This window comes from Carassius auratus, chromosome 29, assembly GCF_003368295.1.
Source record: "Carassius auratus strain Wakin chromosome 29, ASM336829v1, whole genome shotgun sequence".
NCBI classification, from domain to species: domain Eukaryota; kingdom Metazoa; phylum Chordata; class Actinopteri; order Cypriniformes; family Cyprinidae; genus Carassius; species Carassius auratus.
The window spans coordinates 13431742-13455339 of NC_039271.1; the positions used below are offsets into that span (position 1 = coordinate 13431742).

Here is a 23598-nt window from a genome sequence, read left to right on the forward strand (position 1 = left end):
AAAGTAATATTAAAGATCAGAGAAAAGCAACAGAACAGAAATTAAACAAGTGCTGTTTTGATTTGCTTGCAATTTGTTTAATCTCAGACAAACGGCAAGGAAAATGTCAGACATTTTAATGAGATGATGGTCTGAATAGATACATTTCTTCATGTTTAACACGGTTTATCAAAATTAAACTTGTGCCATTCAGTCCATGTCTGTTTGCTTTGAGGTAATTTGCTCCTAAATGCTGACAAAATTCACTTTTAAACTTTAGTCTTTCTTTTCCAGAAAAACAGACGAAAATAATGTTAACTCCTGCACTATAAATGTTTTGTCCAATCAGATTGTCTGTAAAATTAAAATGACACACCCCTAATACCACCTGCCTCTGACTAGCAACAATAGCATGTGATGTGCCACAATTCCCTGTTGTAATAGGAAATGCATAAACACGGGGGAAAAAAGTTGTGCCCTGTTAATTCTGCTTGAGTCTCTTGGTTTGACATTACTCATAAAAATAATTCATTAATTAATGACAGACCTTTTTTAGTTTCTGACTATAGTGATATCCAATCTAAGAACAAATCTGTGTCAGCACAGCAGACAAAAAAAAGCTGGGCCTCCATACTGATGAATTTGGAGTCTTGTATTTGCCTAAAAAATGAGGCAGTAAAAATGAAAACACCACATGCTCTTTAACCTTTGCATTTGGTGGTTCTTATCTAGTTCAGATGTGGAAGTCTTCGTTAGCTCCACTTTCAGTCCTCCCAGGATGTCTCCTGACCCAAAATCAGCAAATGAATAGGAAGACAATGAATGTCTTTCCCAGTGATTCTTAAAAAAGGGAGTGTTTCCTGAGTTTGAAAGTCTAAAAATAGCCTAGACATGAAGGAGAAACACTTGTTTGATTTGTTGATTTGAGTTATTTGATAACATTATATTAACTGAAGTCATAAAATAAAAAGATATGGGATGCTCACCAAGTGCTGGATGTCACAGGTCTCTATCAGGTCCTCATCTTCTCTTTGTTGTCTTGCAACTGTGAAATCTAAAGAAAGAATATACAGTGTGTACACTGCACATTTTGGGGAATTTTAATGTGCACAGAATGCTAGTTTTTTAAACATTTTGAAAGGAGTCTTAGGCTCACCAAGGCTATGTGCATTTGGTCAAAAATACAGTAAAACCAGTAATATTCTGAAACGTCATTGATTCGTGTAATGGCAAAGTTGTATTTTCAGCCGCCATTATTCCAGTCTTCAGTGTCACATAATTCTTCAGAAATCATTCTAATATGCCAATAGGTGCTCAAGAAACATTTCATATTATCACTATACAGTATTGTTCAAAATAATAGCAGTACAATGTGACTAACCAGAATAATCAAGGTTTTTTGTATATTTTTTTATTGCTACGTGGCAAACAAGTTACCAGTAGGTTCAGTAGATTGTCAGAAAACAAATGAGACCCAGCATTCATGATATGCACGCTCTTAAGGCTGTGCAATTGGGCAATTAGTTGAATTAGTTGAAAGGGGTGTGTTCAAAAAAATAGCAGTGTGGCATTCAATCATTGAAGTCATCAATTTTGTGAAGAAACAGGTGTGAATCAGGTGGCCCCTATTTAAGGATGAAGCCAACACTTGTTGAACATGCATTTGAAAGCTGAGGAAAATGGGTCGTTCAAGACATTGTTCAGAAGAACAGCGTACTTTGATTAAAAAGTTGATTAGAGAGGGGAAAACCTATAAAGAGGTGCAAAAAATGATAGGCTGTTCAGCTAAAATGATCTCCAATGCCTTAAAATGGAGAGCAAAACCAGAGACGTGGAAGAAAACGGAAGACAACCATCAAAATGGATAGAAGAATAACCAGAATGGCAAAGGCTCAGCCAATGATCACCTCCAGGATGATCAAAGACAGTCTGGAGTTACCTGTAAGTACTGTGACAGTTAGAAGACGTCTGTGTGAAGCTAATCTATTTTCAAGAATCCCCCGCAAAGTCCCTCTGTTAAAAAAAAGGCATGTGCAGAAGAGGTTACAATTTGCCAAAGAACACATCAACTGGCCTAAAGAGAAATGGAGGAACATTTTGTGGACTGATGAGAGTAAAATTGTTCTTTTTGGGTCCAAGGGCCACAGGCAGTTTGTGAGACGACCCCCAAACTCTGAATTCAAGCCACAGTACACAGTGAAGACAGTGAAGCATGGAGGTGCAAGCATCATGATATGGGCATGTTTCTCCTACTATGGTGTTGGGCCTATTTATCGCATACCAGGGATCATGGATCAGTTTGCATATGTTAAAATACTTGAAGAGGTCATGTTGCCCTATGCTGAAGAGGACATGCCCTTGAAATGGTTGTTTCAACAAGACAATGACCCAAAACACACTAGTAAACGGGCAAAGTCTTGGTTCCAAACCAACAAAATTAATGTTATGGAGTGGCCAGACAATCTCCAGACCTTAATCCAATTGAGAACTTGTGGGGTGATATCAAAAATGCTGTTTCTGAAGCAAAACCAAGAAATGTGAATGAATTGTGGAATGTTGTTAAAGAATCATGGAGTGGAATAACAGCTGAGAGGTGCCACAAGTTGGTTGACTCCATGCCACACAGATGTCAAGCAGTTTTAAAAAACTGTGGTCATACAACTAAATATTAGTTTAGTGATTCACAGGATTGCTAAATCCCAGAAAAAAAAATGTTTGTACAAAATAGTTTTGAGTTTGTACAGTCAAAGGTAGACACTGCTATTTTTTTGAACACACCCCTTTCAACTAATTGCCCAATTGCACAGCCTTAAGAGCGTGCATATCATGAATGCTGGGTCTTGTTTGTTTTCTGACAATCTACTGAACCTACTGGTAACTTGTTTGTCACGTAGCAATAAAAAATATACTAAAAACCTTGATTATTCTGGTTAGTCACATTGTACTGCTATTATTTTGAACAATACTGTATATATATGGTGTTCCTGTAGCTCAAGTGGTAGAGCATTGCCTTTATCAAATGCAAGGTTGGGGTTCGATTCCCCAGGAACACATGATAAGTAAAAATTGATAGCCTGAATGCACTGTAAGTCGCTTTGGATAGAAGCTTCTGCTAAATGCATAAATTAAAGTACATTTTAATTTTAATTTATAGATAAATTTTAATATATATATATTTTTCCTCATTGAGCAATATCAACATTTTGCTCAAAGGAGTGCCAAACACTCCTTTTACTTATATCTTGTTTATCTTGTATCTTTGATTATCAGGATTTACAGTCCCCCAGATTATCAGGCTCAATAAACCAACAAGAAGTTTATCAGTCACCTTCCAAATTTATGTTATCATTGAGCAGCTTCATTATGAGACCGCTGACACATGGAACTATTATAATTTTACCTTCTCAGCTAATGGATCCTCTTCATTTCCAGTGGAGGTTTTCAGCTGGATGAATAGAATGGCGTCATGGGCTGAGAGGAAGAGATTGTCTCAAATAACCTCTTCATCAAAGAACGACAGGGCCTTCGTTCTCCTGACAAGCTCACCTGTGACATGAGGACCCCTTAGGTTATTCACCGTGTCCTAACCTGCCATTATCAAACTGGAGATTGGAGTAACAGCTTGTTGCAACATACTGTTATAGAGTCAGGCCTTACCATCACAGCCTGCGATGTAGACACTAAGCCCAATATGTATGATTTCCTTCACAGTCTGTGAAGATGGGAAATGACAGTTAGCTACTACTTAGTTTTTTATTCATTACTTAGCCTCACATCATTCCAAACCACTCTTATTTGAAACACACAAGAAGATATTTTGAACATTGGACCCCATTGACTTTCACTGTATGTACAATGACACTTTTTTCAAAATATCATCTTTTGTGTTCTGTGGAAGACGAAAAATGTCATACAGATTTGCAATGATAAAAAGGTCACCATCATATTGTAGTTATGCATTTTTGCAGTGGAACGATGACTCAGCAAAGGGCAATAAAGATAACGCATCAGTTTGAGGGACTTGGCTGCTACCACGTCCAGGAATGAAACGGCAGAGAAGTCTGTAAAAATGGACCCTGGGTACTGACATACTGACGGGCAGCTCTTTATCAAAGGCTTTGTTTTTCTACTCCCAATGAGGCCACTGGTACCAAACCATCCTGTGAAGGACGGCAGATACGGAAAAGACCAGAACTTTTATCCAGTAACTTTCCTGCACTGATGTTCGTGACAGTGCAGTGCTAGCCACAAAGCTTGAGAAAATGTTGCTGATGCCAAAAGCTATCAGCTCTTAAGGCGATTGAAAGGGTAGTAAACCAGATCAGGCTGTTTATATTTAATCTATATAAATTAAACCCCAGCAATGCAGTCAATACACTTCTTCTTATATACTAAACAACAACAGCAATTTAAACTTTTCCTCTCTCTTTGGAGTGTTACAAGCTCTTGGTGCTGTAAGGTAAAGTAGCAAAGACTAAAGTCTCAAATCCAAAGATATATTCTTAAACAAAGTTAAGACTTTACCACGCCACCCTGAAATGGCTTGTTCAAACATGCCCCCACATGTCTACATCACTATGTGGAAATATTTGTGACGTGGTTTCAGTAACCACAGTTAGTGTTGAAGCAGCCATGACAGGAAGACGCTGTGTCTAGAAAAGCAAAAGTAGATGCATTTAGGAATCTTTAAGATTACTTAACAGCAGAACAGCAACGCATTTTATGGACGACCGTTTCGTGGACCTTGTAGAGGAGGTAATTCTGACTTTGCTATGACAGTCTGGCACTTCTTAATCAGCTATTTCAAGTATTTGCTATTGACTGGTCAAATGTGGAGTTTTGCGGTGGTCTGCTCTTTGATGTGTTAAGCGTGCAAGTTGTCTCAGTGCAATTTATTTGAAAGAAGAAGCTCGTGATTATGGAAAGGGGCATTATATTTCCAATGTGTGCTTGAGGTGATCAGCCAATCACAATGCACTGGGTCATTTGGCCTATCAGAGCAGACTGCTCTTGTCGGAAGGAGGGACTTTGTAGAAACTACACGTTTGAGAGAGGTGGGGCATAGAGGACCTACAATAACGTATGGTATTTGAAAAAAAATGTGTTTTTTAAGCATTAAAGCATATCAATATATTCTATCACCCCAAATACACAAAATAATGATCTTTAAAAGAGCATCATATTACCACTTTAAAGTGCAAAGAAAACGAAACAGAACAAAGCAAAAATGAAGCAACGTGCCAAACACAAAATTAAACAAAAAATGAAACGAATGTAGTCTGGTATCAAAATAACAGTCGCTGTTGCAAGCTTAGATTCCTTAAAAATTTGTATGCAAATACATTTTGAACAAAACCCTAAGCAGAATCTTTAAAGACAGAACAAAACTGTAGCTGTGCCCTAAAGATTTATGCTTCTATACCTAGTTTACAAAAAAATAACAGCTGCTGTTGCAAACTCAAATTCATTATCTTCTGTCAGGTGAAAGTGACCTTAAAAGGCTAAGTAGTTCTTTTCAATCAGTGGGAGAGTGCTGATCTGAGCCTTTTTATACTTAACACTAAAATAAGCACCACTGCTCTTTTTATTTCCCCAGTACTTGTTTATAACACCCACATTTCTTGCAAGAAACTAAAGTTGTAGTTTTTAAATGTTTTTGCCACTGACAAAACACAAAATGAATTGTGTTCAGCACAAGCCTTTTAGGTGTTATTTTCCCATGCTGATTTAATGATTGGACAAAACATATTCTGAGTGTCAGACACTTTTTTTTTTTTCTCACAATTTTCGTATTCCTGGTTGCCATCGACTGTGTAATCATGTTTGTTGCATTGACTTTTGCCACTGAGACTGATACTGCATAACCAACCACTACTGTGGGAAAACCAGAGCCCATCATATTCACTATTGGTGCTATATTTGGTCTTTGTGGTGGTGTAAACCTGCGGAAACACAAGCAGATATATAGTTACTACGGAGTCACATACCAGTTTTGTACTTGTACCATGAGTGTTTTATGCTATCATCTCTGATACATGCAGGTTCTGTGCTGGCTTACTATAATTTTTTCCATAATACTGATTTATGTTGTTATTGGATAAGGCTTTCAAACGGTCTGTAAATGTCATTGTTCTAGAGATAACATTTCTGTTGAAAATCATTATGTCATGTCGGGGATCTGGAAGGAGGACCCAACAGTGTGAGTAACATGGGTTTATTGACAGAACAGACTGATACAAGAGGGTTGTGAAATGCACAAGTGATACTACAACAGGAACACAGTAAACAGAGACCATTAGGGAAGGCCACTGGAACAGCTTCAGACATCAACTGGCAGAATACTATAGCTGCAGATGGGGCGACAAGACCAGGCTGTTATTAGGGAAGGCCACTGGAATAGCGTCAGACATCAACTGGCAGAATACCATAGCTGCAGATGGGGTGGCAAGACCCAAACAAGGCACCATAGAGCAGAGCTCAGATACTCGTTGACCGCCGACTCTGAAGCAGACCAAGTGCCAAGCAGGTAAAGCCAGTGCCAGGACTCACAGGAACTCTTAACACAAAGAGACACGACAAGGCTCCACAGGAACATAATTACCCCAGAATAAAGGGGATAAATAAGAGAAAGAACTGATAACCAGTAACCAACACACTAACTTAAATAAAATACAAAGCCAAAGATCAGGATACAATAAGAATCTTACGAGTAAAAACACAAAAACAGGAATAAACTAATTGCTAAGACAAGGAGCTGGAAAAGAACCTGGAACTACAAAGGACTAGAAAAAAAAAGGGTACAAGACCAACCAGGTAGGAAGACACGGACATATACTCAGCAACATCCACAGAGAAAGACCACAAACTGGCAATGACAATAGGGCAAGGGGCACTATAAATGGGAAGGAAAACAAACGAGGGACAGGTGAGCAAAATTAGACAAACAAGGCAAACAAAAGGGTGTGGTAAAGAGGAAACGAGGAGGGCCTAAGGAACAACAATCTCCATTAATCTTTCATCTGTCACTGTCTCATTCACACCTGTAATGTTCACTGAATGCAGAAAATGCTCGTCGGGAGCTAAGGTCAAAACTACAGAGCCCACCATCAGACAGGTGACAGGGAATGGACCTAAATGAGAAATATATACAAATATGAGAACAACAAGAAAGCGCTGCATTTTTATTCAATATTTAAACATTTTCTATATGCATAATATAATTGCACGTATTACTATATTTGTATACAACACTGGGTAGAATACTGTGTACATAAACCACAAAGTGTACAAAGTTATATTATCATTTAATTTTTAATGAATCATTATTTAATTGCATTTCTACAAATCAAGACATTTTCTACAGAAAAATGGATTAAATGACCAAAATAAATATACACAAGATAATAACCGCATGCCATTTTTATTGACTAAAACATGCATTTACCATTACATACTATATATTGCATACTGTTTCACATAAAATAGTAAGTAGTGTAAGTAGTAGAGATGGGTTACACTGGTGCCGTAACCCGGATGGGAGTGAGGTTTTGGGGGTAAGTGGAACGAGTAAGTGCTGTGCAGGTAAAACCTCACTCCCCGATCTCAAGAGATGCACTAGCGACAGACGCCGAGCGAGTGCGAGGTGTTGCAGTGAGGACCCGGGAGAGAGGGGTTACACTTATTTGATACCAATAGAAATGTATTTATTAATAAAGCCATAGACCTACCCACAAAGATGTGTCCAGATGTGCCCAACAAAGTACGTGAGAAATGAAAATTCATAGACTGGTGCTACAGAGCAAAGCATATGCCACACATGTAAAACAAATTCAAATAATGACCTTATCTGTGGCATTATGCCGATACTAGTTTATGGGGTTTTCACAGTTCACAGATTGCATCTTACCCCGTAAACAGCTGTGGTGACCCCAGAAACGACATCACCGGGTAACCATTGCTTGACTGGGTATTTAGGGAGCCAATCCAAGATTGGCAGAAGCCCTTTTATCTTCATTAATTTTACATGAATGAATATGAAGATGAAATCACTAGATGATGGGCTATATACTCACCCTCTGGTTCTGCTCAGCCATTCTCGTAAACTCTGGATCTCTCGGGCTTGTCTCTCATGAACCGATTTTGAGTAGATACATCGTGATACGTGGTAATCGTTTCCATGAAAACACTAATCCATCATACTGCTTGATTGTTTGTCTGTAAAATCTGCTTGCATGTTGTATTTTATCTGTAAGAAAAACGAAAAGCAAATTGATTAGATTTCAGATTCATTTTGAGTTGCCATTCCATTTCCAATGAAAATTTAAGTACAAAATCTGGTTGTACATAAATCAGTCTTGATTATAAACTGTTGTAGATTTTCTACTGTCACAGATTCATTTTCTTTCTCTCTTCTTCAGGGTGAATTAATAAGTGAAAACTTATAATCTAAAGTCCTGCCTCCCCTGTGTCAGAATAATTTTGATCGAACAGACCAAAAGAGCCGTTATACCTTTCAATAGACCAGCTCTTCCAGGTCTCCACTAAGATCACTTAAGCCACTGACATCAGAAACCCTTGCAAAAGTTGGGAGGGGATCCAATCTCCCTCTCTACCACTCTTTCCCTCACATTTGAGAACCATAAGTACAAAAGCATTGCAAAATCTTATTCAAGTGTATTTTAATAAATTAATTTCTAGTCTATCATGGTTTATGCAAAAATACTAATTGATTATGAAGTCTTACCAGTTAAGTTTTGAGTTAAAAGTGAAAGTGAAAAAGTGAAATTCAGGGTTCATCCATGGCATGCATCCTCTTAAATGCACTTATATCCATGAGTATAAGGTCGGCTCTCTTAATAGGGCCAGCATCTCTTTCTTTTGTATTTATAAGCAGCATTGGAATGTGGTAGGTGTATCAGCGTTAAGCACCATAGGAAGCATGGGGAATTAGATCAGAGCCCCACAGCATGCATCCTTGCCAAGGGTGACTGTCCTCGCAATCTTGTTGGAAAAGCATGTGTGCCTGTCTGATAGTAAATTAGTGTGTTTGTGACAGAGAGGGAGTGCTTTGGCAACACAAAATGTATTTTTGCCATGCCAATAAAGCTATTTGAATTGAACTGAAAGGGAATGAGGGGTGTGACTGAACACACAAATAATGATATGATCTAGCCTTCTGGAATGTCTAGATATGGCCATCTCTCCTCAGAACATTAGCCAGTTCTTGAATACATTGTGTCTGATGATCTGTCAGTTTCATAATTTATCAAAAATGCACTAATTTTTTAGTGAGGAATGATTTTAACATCAAACTCTTTTTTGCATAATAATTTTTCCGAGTTTCTTCTCTTTCTTTCTTAGTGAGCTTGTGACATAATCATGATTGGTAGCAAAATAAAACCTTGAAAGGTACTCTAACAGTGAGGCATGTACAATGGAAGTGATTGGGGCCAATCTTTGGAAGATTTAAAAGTAGAAATGTGAAGTGTATACTTTTATAACAGCACATATTAATTATTCTGTTAAAAATTGTGTAGTTACATTACATTACATTTAATCATTTAGCAGATGCTTTTATCCAAAGTGACTTTCAAATGAGGACAATGGAAGCAATCAAAATCAGCAAAAGAGCAAAGACATACAAGTGCTATAAGTCTTTTAGCTTAACTCACTACACATAGCAAGGGCTTTTAATATATATATATATATATATATATATATATATATATATATATATATATATATATATATATATATATATATAATAAAAAGAAAACAGATATAATTAAATTTTTGTTAATTGAATAATACATTTAATAAAACAGATATAATACAAAAGTTTTTAGCCGAATCTGTGAAGTCTGTGAAAGGTACTTTGTGCTTCTTTGGGATGGCGCTATAAAGTGATGTTCACTTGCAGAACGCAAGTTTCTAGAGGGCACATAAGTCTGAAGTTATTAATTTAGGTAAAGGGGTGCAGAGTCAGTGGTGGTTTTGTAGGCAAACATTAATGCCTTGAATTTTATGCGAGCAGCTATTGGTAGCCAGTGCAAATTGGGTGTGACGTGCACACAGAGGTGTGACGTGCATTATTTTCGGCTCATTAGAAATTAATCTTGCTGCATAATTCTGGATTAATTGTAATGTAAAGGTTTGATAGAACTGGCTGGAAGACCTGCAAAGAGAGCATTGCAATAGTCCAGCCTGGACAGAACAAGAGCTTGAACAAGGAGGCTGTGCAGCATGTTCCGAAAGAAAGGGCCTGATCTTATTGATGTTCAATAAAGCAAATCTCCATGATGGACAGTTTTAGCAATGTGGTCATAGAAAGTCAGCTGATCATCAATCATAACTCCAAGGTTTCTTGAACAAGGAGGTTGTGCAGCATGTTCCGAAAGAAAGGGCCTGATCTTCTTGATGTTGAAAAAAGCTAATCTGCAGGACTGGACAGTTTTAGCAATATGGTCTGAGAAGTCACCTGATCATCAATCATAATGCCAAGGTTTCTGGCTGTTTTTGAAGGAGTTATGGTTGATGTGCCTAACTGGATGGTGAAATTGTGATGAAACGATGGGTTTGATGAAAGCACAAGCACTTCTGTCTTGGTGATGGTTCTTCATCCAGCAAGAAACATCTGTTAGACAAGCTGAGATGCGAGCAACTATCATCGGATCATCAGGATGAAATGAGAGGTAGAGTTGGGTGTCATCAGCATAGCAGTTGAATGAAAAGGGATGTTTCTGAATGACAGAACCTAATGATGCCATGTAGACCGACAAGAGAAATGGTCCAAGAACTGAACCTTGAGGCACCCCAGTAATTAGATGTTGCGACTTGGACACCTCACCTATCCAAGATACTTTGAAGGACCTGTCTGATAGGTAATTCTCAAACCACTGGAGTGCAGTTCCTGAGATGCCCTTTGCCAATAGATTTGACATGAAGATCCTGGAGGTGGTTATCTGTGTCAAAAGCATCGGACAGATACAGCAAGATAAGTATTGATGATTTGGAATCCACTCTTGGCAGTCTTAGGGCTTCAATAACTGAGAGCAAGGCAGTCTCGGTTGATTGTCCACTTCTGAAGCCAGATTGGTTGCTGTCAAGGAGGTTCTACTATGTGAGAAAGAGCATATATATATATAAATATATAAGGAAAATCCCAAATTCATCATCTCAGAAAATTAGAATATTGTGAAAAGGTTCAATATTGAAAACACCTACAGAATTATTGTTATCTACTGAACATCAGAGCAAGAAATGTTTAGTCAAAGTAAGTTAACTGTATGTGATTTTAATGTGATATTTGGCATTATTACATGATAGTGCTAGGCCTGAAGTATCTGATGTCACTTGATTTTATTATTTTAGATCTGGAAAAAGTTTCTGTACTATAAAGTGACATTTTATCCTTACACGTCTCTCACACGTGTTACATGTTGATTATGCAGTTTCCTCTCATATACTGGCCAAGATAATCTTGAAGAAGAAAAACTAATTTTTTTTTTTTTTTTACTTCTTAAAGTATCTGTAAGACTGACAAAACATGCAGAACTAACAGATTCACTTCCACCAAAGTTGCATGCATGAACCTTGGCCAGATATAGAAATGCTTCCACCCATTACTTCATCACCCACAGAACCCTTTGCCTACCTTAATTAACCTCACACACAAAAAAGAAAAAATTCACAAGTGACTCCTTTTGCAAGGTTATTTATACTTCGAGAAGAAATATCAGTATACAATTCTTGAGCAAAGTTACATTGTTATGCCACAAGTGTGTTTTTTCCACACAAGCGGATTATTGAATCATTCACTCAATCGATTCATTGAACAATACTGAATTGTACACGACTGAAACAAGTCTACAAATTCAATTTGCTATTTTGCATTGTGTTTAAAAGTAAAAAAAAAAAATAATAATTAACACATTTTTACACATGACGAAAGCAAATATCATATTTTATCACAGTTTTGACTGCTTTTGACTTTTTGACAATATTGATTTATATGGCGCACTGAAGGAATGAAATGCTGTGTTGGCTGATTCCTTCATTTTGTTTAAATAAAATGGTTCAGTACCAGTTTTTATAAATTATTATACATTTTATACATGTATTTCTTTAAAACACATTTGCAACACGTTTGAATGTTGTTATAGTTAGTCTTTGAAGGCAAAAAAGTATCAGTTCACTGAATGAAAAATGAGTCATGCATGTCATATGAGAAGGATTCCTTCACTTACAAGATTTGCTCAAACCAAAACACCACTTAGAATCACTTAGCATCACTGTTTTCGTTCTAGAATTGTATATTTAGCCATTGTAATTTGTAGCTATTATTATCATATAATAATGAAGTTTCACTTCCTTCTGAACGAAAGCCTACTAAATCAATTTAGAATAAATTCTTATTCTTCAACAAAACTCGCGGTCTACACTGAGGTTTTTAAGTTCACAAGTAGTAACCACTGCCCCCTCCCAACTGGTGCGTTTCATTCCAGGTTGTGTTTCAAAATCTATCGAGCTGTCTACCTAGACAGCATTTTGGGCATCATAGACGCCTTTCTAGTCCTAATAGCTGCGGTAAAAGCTCTGGTTGGAACGCTTTTACGACGCGCAGAATGTTGCATGCGCCCTTGTTACCCACAGTGCTGCCTAGGTAGTCAGCTCAGGAGGTTTTTAATCGCAACCAGCGTCTCAGTTCCGCAATGCGAAGCGGTATCTGTCTCGGAATGTCAGCAGGATGTGTCATTATTAGGCTACTGGCGTTATGGACCTAAAAAGCGAGCTGCTGAAGTCCATCTGGTACGCGTTCACGTCTCTGGATGTAGAGCAGAGCGGAAAAGTGTCCAAGTCGCAACTGAAGGTCAGACCACCTGTGTACCTTTGACTTGACTTGCGTGTCAGTGTGTTCAAGTGACGTTTTCTTTAACTCTACATTAAATGGTTTGCTCACTTATTTTAAAAGTACAATGTAATAACGTTTTCTACATTGGAGATGGGTAAATGTCATATTTCATTATCAAGAGATTGATATTGTTGCAAAGAAAGGAACAAAAGTCCAAATATCCATGCAATATCAAAACTTAACGCTCATACACACACACTTTACTTATCTATCTATATGGGGACATTCGTAACGATATATTGTTTTTATACTGAGGTAGTTATAAAATACTACTAACATAAACCTGACCAAAACCCTAACAGAAACAACACTCAGCATTTTTATAATTAATATATGTGTGTATATATATTTATGAAGCGTTCATATGCAAAATCCTCTAAGTGCCATCTGAAATTTGTTTGGGTTCAGTCATTTTACTCTAATGGCGTGTATATGTCCATAATTTTATGCAATTAATGTGAAATAGATGAACATAAATTTAGGAGCCTGATAAAAATGCTCATTTTAGAAGAAAATTCCAGAAGGCACTTAGAGGCTTTTGCATCTGAACTCTTATATATATACATACATACTACATACATTTATATATTTATATAATGTCAGATTTAGCTCACTATTGGTACTTATTTGACACCAAAATATTGTTAGGTGGGTACACACACAGCCTGATACAGTAATAAATGATCTCCGATAATCTAAAAGCTTATTTCTTATGGGTATCGAGAGGGCAACTGAATGGCATCACTGGTTGGTGAACCTGAAAATAATACAGCTTTGAGAGTCTTTCTCATGTTTAAACATGTCCCGGGTCGGCACTTTGATAAAAATTTAGGCATAAACAGACACACGTCTAGACTTGTTAGTTCCTACACAAAGCATTTTTTGCAAATGCCTGCAAGTTTCTGTGTGTAGAACTACTATTGTATATTATATAAAAGTCCTTCTACTGATTCTGTGTCATATAATATCAGCGCAGTGTCCCATGATCATATCAATAAAATGGCTATTAAATGCTATTCATTTTTCACAGCTAAAGTTAATGCCTTTTCAAAGAGTTAACTTAATTTTTCTGGGCCATTTTGGCCATTAATTCTAGCCATCCGGTTTCTAGGTGATTTTTTTAGTGGATGTTCTGTATAAAGTCAGTTCGCCTCTAGTTCACACAGATATCCTAGCATTGTAACCGCAAATTAACACTGAATATGGATATTTTCTCTACTGACTTTGACTAGAAAGTGTATTTGACTTATTTCGAACATTACATCTATTGTGGTATCATTTAAAAATATTTTGCTTTAAATATGTGCTTATGCTGTTTTTCAAAACAAATGTCATTCGGTCTGATATTTTGTTATCGAAGCCAACATTTTCAGGTTTGCACATCCTTTTGGGGTCACTTTAAGATAGCTCAGTTATATCTAACACACCAGGCTGTAGTTACACTTGCTCTCTTACCTCTTGTGTGTGGGGTCTTGATTATCTGTTATTGCGGCTATCACGATCTAAAACATAACGTGTGTGTGTCTTTCTTCACCAGGTTCTCTCACACAATCTCTATACAGTGCTGAATATTCCTCATGATCATGTGGTGTTAGAGGAGCACTTTAAGGACGATAATGATGGGCCCGTGTCCAACCAGGGGTACATGCCCTACCTCAACAAATACATTCTGGCAAAGGTCTAGTAACTCTCCAGAATTACAAAAAAAAAAAAAAAAAAAATACACTTGAATCTTTTCAAATATATCTTAAGTACATCTTTTTCTGTCATTTTATACTTCTATTATCTTTGAAATATGGTTTTAGTGTACTACCAAATGTACTGACATGCATTTATAGTGAACTACAATATGCTTGTAGAAACCTGTATGTCATGTATGTATATATATATATATATATATATATTTGTAATCACACATTTGTAATAATATAGCTGCGTTTTAGTACATTTAAAATATATTAACTTTAAATTTAGTGTCAAATAACACTGAAATTATAATCAAGTACTTTGCATGTTAGACACAACATCAAAATAAACGTACTTCTTTAAAGAATGATAACTGAAACTTAATAATTTAGAATGTAGTTTAATGTGAACCCATTTTATTTGACGTTATAATAAAGTGCACTATTTAAAAGCATGCTAAGAAACAGTCATGAAGTCTTTTAAGTAGCGCATGTACTTTTTATTTCTTTGAAGTTAATGGAATTTTATTTCATATTCTAATCTGTAAGTGCAGTTATAATTTTAAGATTTAAAGTACACTCCAAGTGCAGGTGTGATATAAATGAGCGCGCTTCTTTTCCACGAGAGATTTCTCAACCTCATGTTGCTCCAAATCAAGTGACTGACTTTCTGCCATGAAACACAAACTGAGAAATTGTGTTCTAAGCAATTACAATGAATTCAGCTTGTTAGCATCAAAAAGCATGCAAAATGTTCTCTTAGAGTACAATATATGTTTTTTATGTTTCTGCTTTTGTGCTCCACATAAAGCCATACAGTCTATGATTAAATTATACTAATTAAATAATGAACTCATTTTAATAGAACACTGGGAAATGGTGGGTCAGGTGATGTTTCCTTGGCTGTTAATAGTGCTGTGTTCATTTACAGGCCACAGAGGGGACGTTCTGCAAGGAAACCTTTGATGATCTGTGCTGGACGATGACATCAAAGAAGAACTGCAAACCCATCATTCAACAGGGCCTGTGTTCAGCCAAAGACTGCTTCAAACTCTTCTGTCTGTTCAACCTGCTTTCTGAAGACCGTTACCCATTAGTCATCATTCAGCCGGAGGTGAGTGTGAGAGAAGGAGGGGCAGATGCAGATAAGCAGAGTAGCAAATAAGTTTTGCTGAAATGATACACATGAAACCAGACTCTGGCTGAAGTAATAATAATGATAAAAATAAAATTAAATAAATAAATCTCTTAAAATATGTATATAAAGATGAATAATATCAGACTAAAGCGTTCAGACACTGAACACCCCCTAATGCAGGTTAGACTTCCTCACTATTGGTTAGAGACAATTCTTATTTTTCCGAGCAGAGCAGTTTTACGAGGCTAAAGTGAGAGCTGACACTAAAAGCAAGACTCTAACCTTGAGAATCTCAAAGTTTGTTATTCAGGCAAAGTTGAAGTTGTATGAAGCTACACCACGGTGTTGCTTTTTAAGGAAGGAAGTGACACAAGAAATGGAACTACATATAGATGGGGTGATTTCCTGATGATAACACATGTCAAAAGTAGATTTTTATCAGGTAACCAAATCTGAGGATGTTGTAACATGCATTTCTTGCCATCTGTGTTCTCTCGTCTCATCCCCGTTGGGTGTTCTTTAGCATATAGCAAATGAAACTCCTCGAAAATACGCTTTATATGTCATGTTTTAAACATCTGTCATGTTTTTTTTTTGTTTTTTTTTTCAAGAAAATCAAACCTATGTTTACTAATAAATGCAATTTATTTACATTTATTTTATTTTATTAAAATAATAAAATAGTTTATTAAATTAAAATGTGTTTTATTTATTACCACCAAACTATATCGTTATTTTATTTCATTATTATTTTTTGCGTGACTCATCAATACACGTATATAATGTATAGCCTAAAACAAGTACAGTATGTGTAAGTATATATTGTCTATAGGAATCTTAACTTATATATAGTTAAGATACTTATTTTAACTTAGTGTAGTCTATAAGTATCTTAACCTGTTAACTGTCACCCCGTCCCGAATACGGGACGCCTACGTTGACTATACTATATTACAATCAAATCTAATCTAATCTTGACAAACTATAAAAATCGTTGGAAAGGTCTAAGACTCCCAAATATATATTTTACCAATATTTTTTGTTAAAAATTATGTAGGAAAAGTAATAGATTAATTTATGACAAGAGTGCACCCTCAGAAATCTACATTACAAAAGGAGTTTTGACCTTTGTTTAAAAAAAAAGACTTCCTCGTTGCCTTTTTCTCTATCACATTTTAGAAGTTATATATCACTTGAAAACATAAAATCTCAAAATTCATCCTTTAAAACCCATTTTAAAATCAGACATTGCATTACCATGTAAATGGCACATCAAAATCATGTTACAAAATGTTTTCAGTCATGAATTATAAAAATTTAGGTTTGTCTCATGCACATTCAAGTCTATCTTAAAAAACGTGAGTGACAGTTAAGGGGTTTTAATATAGATTTCAAATATCATGCTCTAAAAGCTCATAAGTTGCAGGGACTAATGTGGCAACCCAAAGTCATGAATGCTCTTTTGCTTCTGTTGATTCAGATAGAGTACCTGCTGACAAAAATCTCCAATGCAATGAGTCTGGAGTGGGATGGGTCTGCACTGGAGGAACTCTTGTCCCAGAATGCTGCTCTTCAGGACGGCATGTCAGTGTGGGAGTTCCTGGAACATTTGAGTGCTGGCCAGCTTTTGCATGTAGAGAGCAAGGAGACCTTCAGTCTCGCTGTGGACGATGTTTTTATGGAGATGTACCACGGCATTATCAAAAAGGTGACGATGATTCGTGTGCATGCTGTAACTTACACGCAACATCGTAGATTGGTTCTTCCTGCATTGTGAAACACATGGCATGTCATTAACACAATCATTTACAAAAAACTTTCAGTGCCATTCTATCTGTTTCCTGTTTGCTTCATCCATCAGGGCTACCTGTTAAAGAAGGGGCACGTTCGCAGGAACTGGCAGGAGCGCTGGTTTGTCTTAAAGCCTAGTAGCCTGATGTACTATGTCAACGAGGACCTGAAGGAAAAGAAAGGAGAGGTCCTGCTGGAGGAGGGCAGTGTGGTGGAGGTTGATCCGCAATCTGTATTCCACTGTAAAATAAATATCCGAAATGCATTAGGCCTCCTAACTTTCTCACTTTCGTCATCACACTCAGAATCTCTCTGATAAAGAAGGGCGCCGCTGTCTGTTCTGTGTGAATACTCCCGTCAGGACCTATGAGATGAGTGCCTCAGACATGAAGCAGAGAGTAGACTGGGTACAAGGTAAGATCACCTAATCCGACACTTAGTATTTGGTTATTTTTTTCTATGCCTTTCTAGTCATGCTAAGCTCTAAAACATTTTGGGTGAAAGGAGGGAACCTTAAAATATAGTTGTGGACAACAGAGGTGCTTCAAAAATCAACAGTTTTGAGATCCATTGGTCTAAATCAAGTTTAAATAGTTTTATTGCTATTTAGTTATTTAATTAGGTATTGATTGCATTTGAAACAGAAAGTTTTACATCCGGTCACATTAATGATGGGTGTTAAATACATCAGCCAATGCACGTGACATATATTGAAGTCTCCACTGTTGTGGTCTTGACTGGTCTTCAAACAAATCCTGAGTAATCTTAGACTGAGACCAAGACAAGCCAAGACCAAGACTTTCAAAAAAATGGTCTTTGATGATCTGTGAACCAAGACCTGTCTTAAGTACTAGAACACTACTAATAACACTCTTACTTTCTTGTCAAAGTGTCCTGTTTTTTTTTTAACGATGATGTCCTGTTTTGTAGCCATTCAGACAGCATTGAGACTGAGGGCCGAGGGGAAGAGCTCTCTCCATCAGGAACTGAAATTGAGCAGGCGCAAGCAGAGAGAAATCCTTCAGAGAAGCCAGAACAACCAGAGCAGCCACAGTGAAACCATTACAGTTGAGGCGCCGCAGCACTCTGCTCCGGAGCAGCAGGGGGAGACGAAGAGCTCGGAGCCTCACATCGAAAGCACCACTCAAGTAACTGATGGGGGAATAGGACAAAAGGGAAATGTTCGAAATAGCATGCTTTATATTAATCGTATTATATCTGCAGGAAACAATATGTGTACTGTGGACAGTACGCAGTATTTTGATCCACCTACTTTTTCTCTGAAAAGTGCAGTTTATAATATAGCAGTGGTTCTCAACCAGGGGCCTCAACAAACTACTTAGAGGGCTGAAGGTTGACTATTTAAATGAATACATTAACATCCTGTTTCATTAAAATGTGTTGTCACACTACATCTGCTTCTCACAACACATTTTTAACACATTCATTCACTTGTTCATACTGTTGTAAAAAAAATAGTTGGTAGTATGCAGTATGTACTGTGCAGTGTTGTGTTATTTTGTCTTAAAATTCTGAGCATGTGTTTTTGTTTGTCCTCCAAGAAACAGAGGGAGGTGGAGGCGAAGCGTATAGAAGAAGAGAAGCAGGAGCGAGAGAAACAGCAGGCAATACAGAGAGACCTGGAGAGACAGCTCGAAGAAGCTAAAGAGGTCAGACTGAGAAAAACAGCTTTTTTTTTTACCATCCTGTTTCATTAATAAGTGTTGTCACACTACATTCACTTAAACACATTTTAACACATTCATGCACTTGCATTACTATGAAAAATGTATTTATTTTAAACAAAATTTTAATACTTTGAATAAAGCAGTTATATAATATTATGATATACTAATTCTGATACATTACCGGTCCGTATGATTTATTTTGTCTTTAAGTCTCTTTTGAAATAGGTGTCACAAAGGCTGCATTCGTTTGATTAAAAGTGCAGTTAAAACAGCAGTATTGTTAAATATAACTACAATTGCAAAAAAGAAAAGAAAAAAAAACAGTTTTTGGCATCACATGATCCTTCAGAAATCATAGTATGCTGATTTGGTGCTTAATAAGAATTATTTCTTATTATACTCAATTTTAAAAACAATATTCTGTGAGAATCTCAGAAAGTTCAAAAGAACAGGATTTATTTAAAATACAAAATCTTTTGCAATATTATAAACGTTTTTACTGTCACTGTTGATCAACTTAATTATTTTTGAAACGTAAAGACATAAAATCTTACTGACCCCAGACATTTGAGCGTTATAAATATCAGCCCTTAAAGACAGGACATTGTAGTGTTAGAGCATTAGAAACAATAGTGATTAAGTTGCTTAAGTAGGCCAAAGAGAAGATGACCGCTACGTTGACTGAGATGGCGAAGGAGGTACAGCAGCAGAAGAAAATGATTCATGAATTACAACTCACGCAAGTTAAACTGGAGGAGGCGCTCAATGCTCAGATTCATGCCCGTTTAGAAGAAGACGGAATCCGACAGGAACTGGAGAGGTACTGCTGATCTCATATTATTTCATCACACTTTTGCCAACACACAAGGACGCTCTGATTTCTTTCATTCCTACTTGCAGGCAGCTTGAGGAGGAGCAGAAGAAACTTGTAGAGGTTCTCCTTTATCAAAGTCAGCTGGAAGCCTCTGCTCCGAGGAGTCAGGAGGATTCTTCCACCACAACACCTCCCATCAATCAGCCAACAGAAGAGAGCACAGAGGTGAGACACTAAGCTGATGTGGAGAAATAAAGATCGTAAGGAGACACAATGTGTTTTATGCTTATATGGGTATATTAGTAGAGTAATGTAAAGAATAGGGAATGAGGGTATAGGGGGTTGATTTGGGATACATCTGTTGGGTTAGTAATGGTAACATTTCATTGAATGTGTCCATTATTGTTTGTGATTTAAAACAATAATATTCTATGACATTAGTAAGGCCAAGTGCCCTTGGTTGTGATGCACTCTAGAACTCGAAATCTTAGGGTTGGCAAGATTATTCAAATGTTTTTGAAATGCTCTTATCCTCACCAAGACTGGATTATATGCAGGGTGCGATTTGCCGGGGGGGATGCATGGGATTTCTACCTTTCTGGTCCCTGCCTCTGCTTAATTTTTTTTGTCCCCGGTGGGGATAAATTTACCCACACCCCCCCCTCCCCCTTCAAAGTATTCAGTGCTATTACACTAGTGGCGAGACGGATCACAAAACTTATCACGGATCCGTGGTTTGATTAAAGTCAATTTTATTTAAAAATGTGCTACTTTGGCTGGCTCTGATATAGCTGCCGCACAGCCTCTCTGCAGACTTGCTCAATGTCCCGCCCACGGCGCTATCTGATTGGTTACACCTCACGAGTAATAGCCTATCAACACTTGCGAGACGGTTGAAGCCGGTCTGCTGGGCAGTGGAGTTGCTAACTTGGCGACTTTTCCAAATCTAGTGACTTTTTGGACAATATTTATTTAGTCTCTGAGACTCTCTGGTGCTGCCGCACGAGCGCGATCTCTCTTTCCCAGCGCGAGCCTCTCTCTCTGCATCTGCTGTGTTCAGCGAGCGCAGAGAGGAGCACCACTTTCAGGACAAAAAAAAAAAAGAAGATATTCTGTTGCTTCTAACTCTATTTTACAAGCAAGTATAGCCGACACAACCACTTACTTTATCGTATATGTATATGATTACATTAGTGCAGATTAATGTTTGAGAGCTAGTTATGTCCTAGTCTTAATGGACCACATTTCAGTCATTATAATATTCATTCAGTTGTCTGACAACAGACACATTAAAATATAGTAATAAAAACAGTTTTATTGAGAATTAAATTAAATGGCTAAATTAAATTGCAGTATGTGAGCATAGGGAGGCAATACAATACAACACTCTTACTCATAAATATACTAATAAGCGCATGACGTCATCTAGTTCATGTACTCATTATTTATTTTTATGAATTTAAATGTTTCGAAACATCCCCCCCTGTCAAATCGCACCCTGATTATATGATCAAAAGTAGAGTAAAAATTTTCAAAATTAATATTAATAGCAATACAGTAAAATTCTGTTTTAATATATTTTTAATGTAGTTTATTCATATGATGGCAAAGCTGGATCAGCATCCATTACTTCATTCTTCAGTGTCACATGATCCTTCAGAAATCATTCTAATGTGATGATTTGGTGCTTAAGAAACAATTATAATTATTTATATATTTATTATCATTATTAAAAAACAACATGTATTTTGTAAAATTCTGTCTTTGCCTTTAATAATGATCAGTTTAGTACATCCTTGCTCAATAATGATTGAACATTTTTTTACATTTTTTAACGGTATTTCGTGACACACTGTCAACCAGTTCGATAGCTGAAAATTGTAAATGAGATTTGGACCAAAAATTGGACCAGAATTATCCCTTTAAACAGTTTTGTCTTTAAGATTTCTTCATGTAAATACCTTTTTTATAATTGACTGAAGTCTATGTTCATGTGTAGTTCACAGTCATGAAACTGTGATTTAATGAAAGCATCGCTTGGCTGAATTAGCCCTGTTCTATTTACAACGTGTTTAATAGTACAGTAACAAACACCTTTTATTGTAGAAGGAGATACCTGTCCATGAATCGACTTCCACTGCAACACCACCCGACATCCAGCGATCAGAGAAGAGCAGCCAGCACAACACAGAAGTGAGAGACTAGAAAAGAGTGGGGCTAACAAAAAAGGCCATTTGTGCTACTTTGCCATTTGACGTCTCAAATCATGCCATATTGCTTTAAGTGACCAGGCTTTTGACCCCATGCCATATTCTATGTATTTCTATACCACTCAGATGCTTAAGAACTGGACAATTCAGCATAACCACCTCATGAAGCCAATCAGACCAGGAGGTAAGATACAGGGTCAATCACTAATGTTTTTATGGCCTGAGTAGTTTTGGTCCATCATGTGAATATGAAATAAACAAGATATGTTCCGCTTGATCATATCTACACAATCATAAATGGCTTTTATTATCATTGTTTTTTTACCTGTCTGCTCTTTTACAGACAAAGTCGAACATGTGCCAGTAAAGTCCACCTGCCTCAGACAGGGCCAGGCCCTCACCAGCACAGAGTTCATTGCTAAAGTTCAAACAGGCATCACTCAAGAAAAAGGAAATGGTTACAGCCCATCACCAACAGAAGAAGAGGAAGAACAGGATTCCTAAATTTGTGTCCTAAATCTGTGTATCTATAATAGATTATACATGTTTTCTACAGCTGGTTTGCCCAGTGTGTTTCAGTTTGGCTGCAGGTCGAAGTCTAATTTTATTATTTATGCACATAGCAATCAGCTTTTTTATTATTTAATATGCACAAAATGGTAACACTTTACAATAAGGTTCCATTAGTTAATGTATTAACTAACATGAATGATAGATTTATTACAGTTTTTATTCATCTTTGTTAATGTTAGTTAAAAAAATATAATGTTGGTTCATGTTAATTAACAGTGCATTAACTAATGTTAACAAGCACAACTTTTGATTTCTATAATGCATTAGTAAATGTTGAAATGAACATGAATTAACTAAGATTAATAAATGCTGTTGAAGTATTTTTCAGGCTTAATATTCTTCAGCATTTACATTACAAATGAATTTGTGACTTTTGTCATAATTTGTGATTTATTTATGTTTTTACATACTAATACCAATTTCTCAGCAATTTTTACACAAGGAAATATTTTAAACATGGCATAACCAAATTAAACTGAGAAATATGTCGGCTTATATTTTGATCATTAGTTCTTTTAGCTTATTTTAATTTATTAAAATGTTCTAATTTAAATGTTTGTCTTTTTTCTAATCACTTTAGTTCATCTTGAGGCTCACTTAGAAATTTGGCCTCCGGGTTGAGAGCCCACTTCTTTAGATAATACTTTAGTTTTTGTTACAGTGTGTAATTCTTGTGTGGTCAGTAGAAAGGGTGCTTGGTCTGAGCACAAGTTTCACATTAACCAAGCCTAAAACTGACCGCACCTATACACTATCTACTTTTTTCATCATTTTCTTGCCCCCAGCCTTATAGATCAGGAGACAAGTCAT

General features: G+C 36.7%; 1 protein-coding gene across 4 annotated transcripts; it reads left to right on the forward strand.

Annotated features, from left to right (window-relative positions):
- The first annotated feature begins 12671 nt into the window (after positions 1 to 12671).
- LOC113048125 (differentially expressed in FDCP 6 homolog) lies at positions 12672 to 23341 on the forward strand. Of its 4 annotated transcripts, none has more exons than XM_026209676.1 (13): positions 12672 to 12847; positions 14427 to 14567; positions 15506 to 15688; positions 17193 to 17420; positions 17574 to 17720; positions 17809 to 17917; positions 18434 to 18651; positions 19066 to 19173; positions 19845 to 20011; positions 20092 to 20230; positions 22112 to 22198; positions 22342 to 22399; positions 22559 to 23341. In XM_026209676.1, the coding sequence occupies exons 1-13, from the start codon at positions 12752 to 12754 to the stop codon at positions 22717 to 22719; spliced, it is 1842 nt and encodes a 613-aa protein (XP_026065461.1). In that variant the 5' UTR covers positions 12672 to 12751; the 3' UTR covers positions 22720 to 23341. The 4 variants fall into 4 exon arrangements, with proteins under 4 accessions (XP_026065461.1, XP_026065462.1, XP_026065464.1 ...); XM_026209677.1 differs by having other exon boundaries at positions 22115 to 22198; XM_026209679.1 differs by having other exon boundaries at positions 12673 to 12847; positions 19072 to 19173.
- The last annotated feature ends 257 nt before the right edge of the window (positions 23342 to 23598 follow it).

Bases quoted from the DNA above. Each gene is read 5' to 3' on its own strand.
- LOC113048125 (XM_026209676.1), top strand. From the start codon at position 12,752: ATGGACCTAAAAAGCGAGCTGCTGAAGTCCATCTGGTACGCGTTCACG. The intron at 15,689-17,192 runs GTGAGTGTGAGA...CTGTTGATTCAG, and splicing joins TAGTCATCATTCAGCCGGAG to ATAGAGTACCTGCTGACAAA. The intron at 18,652-19,065 runs GTAACTGATGGG...TTGTCCTCCAAG, and splicing joins ACATCGAAAGCACCACTCAA to AAACAGAGGGAGGTGGAGGC.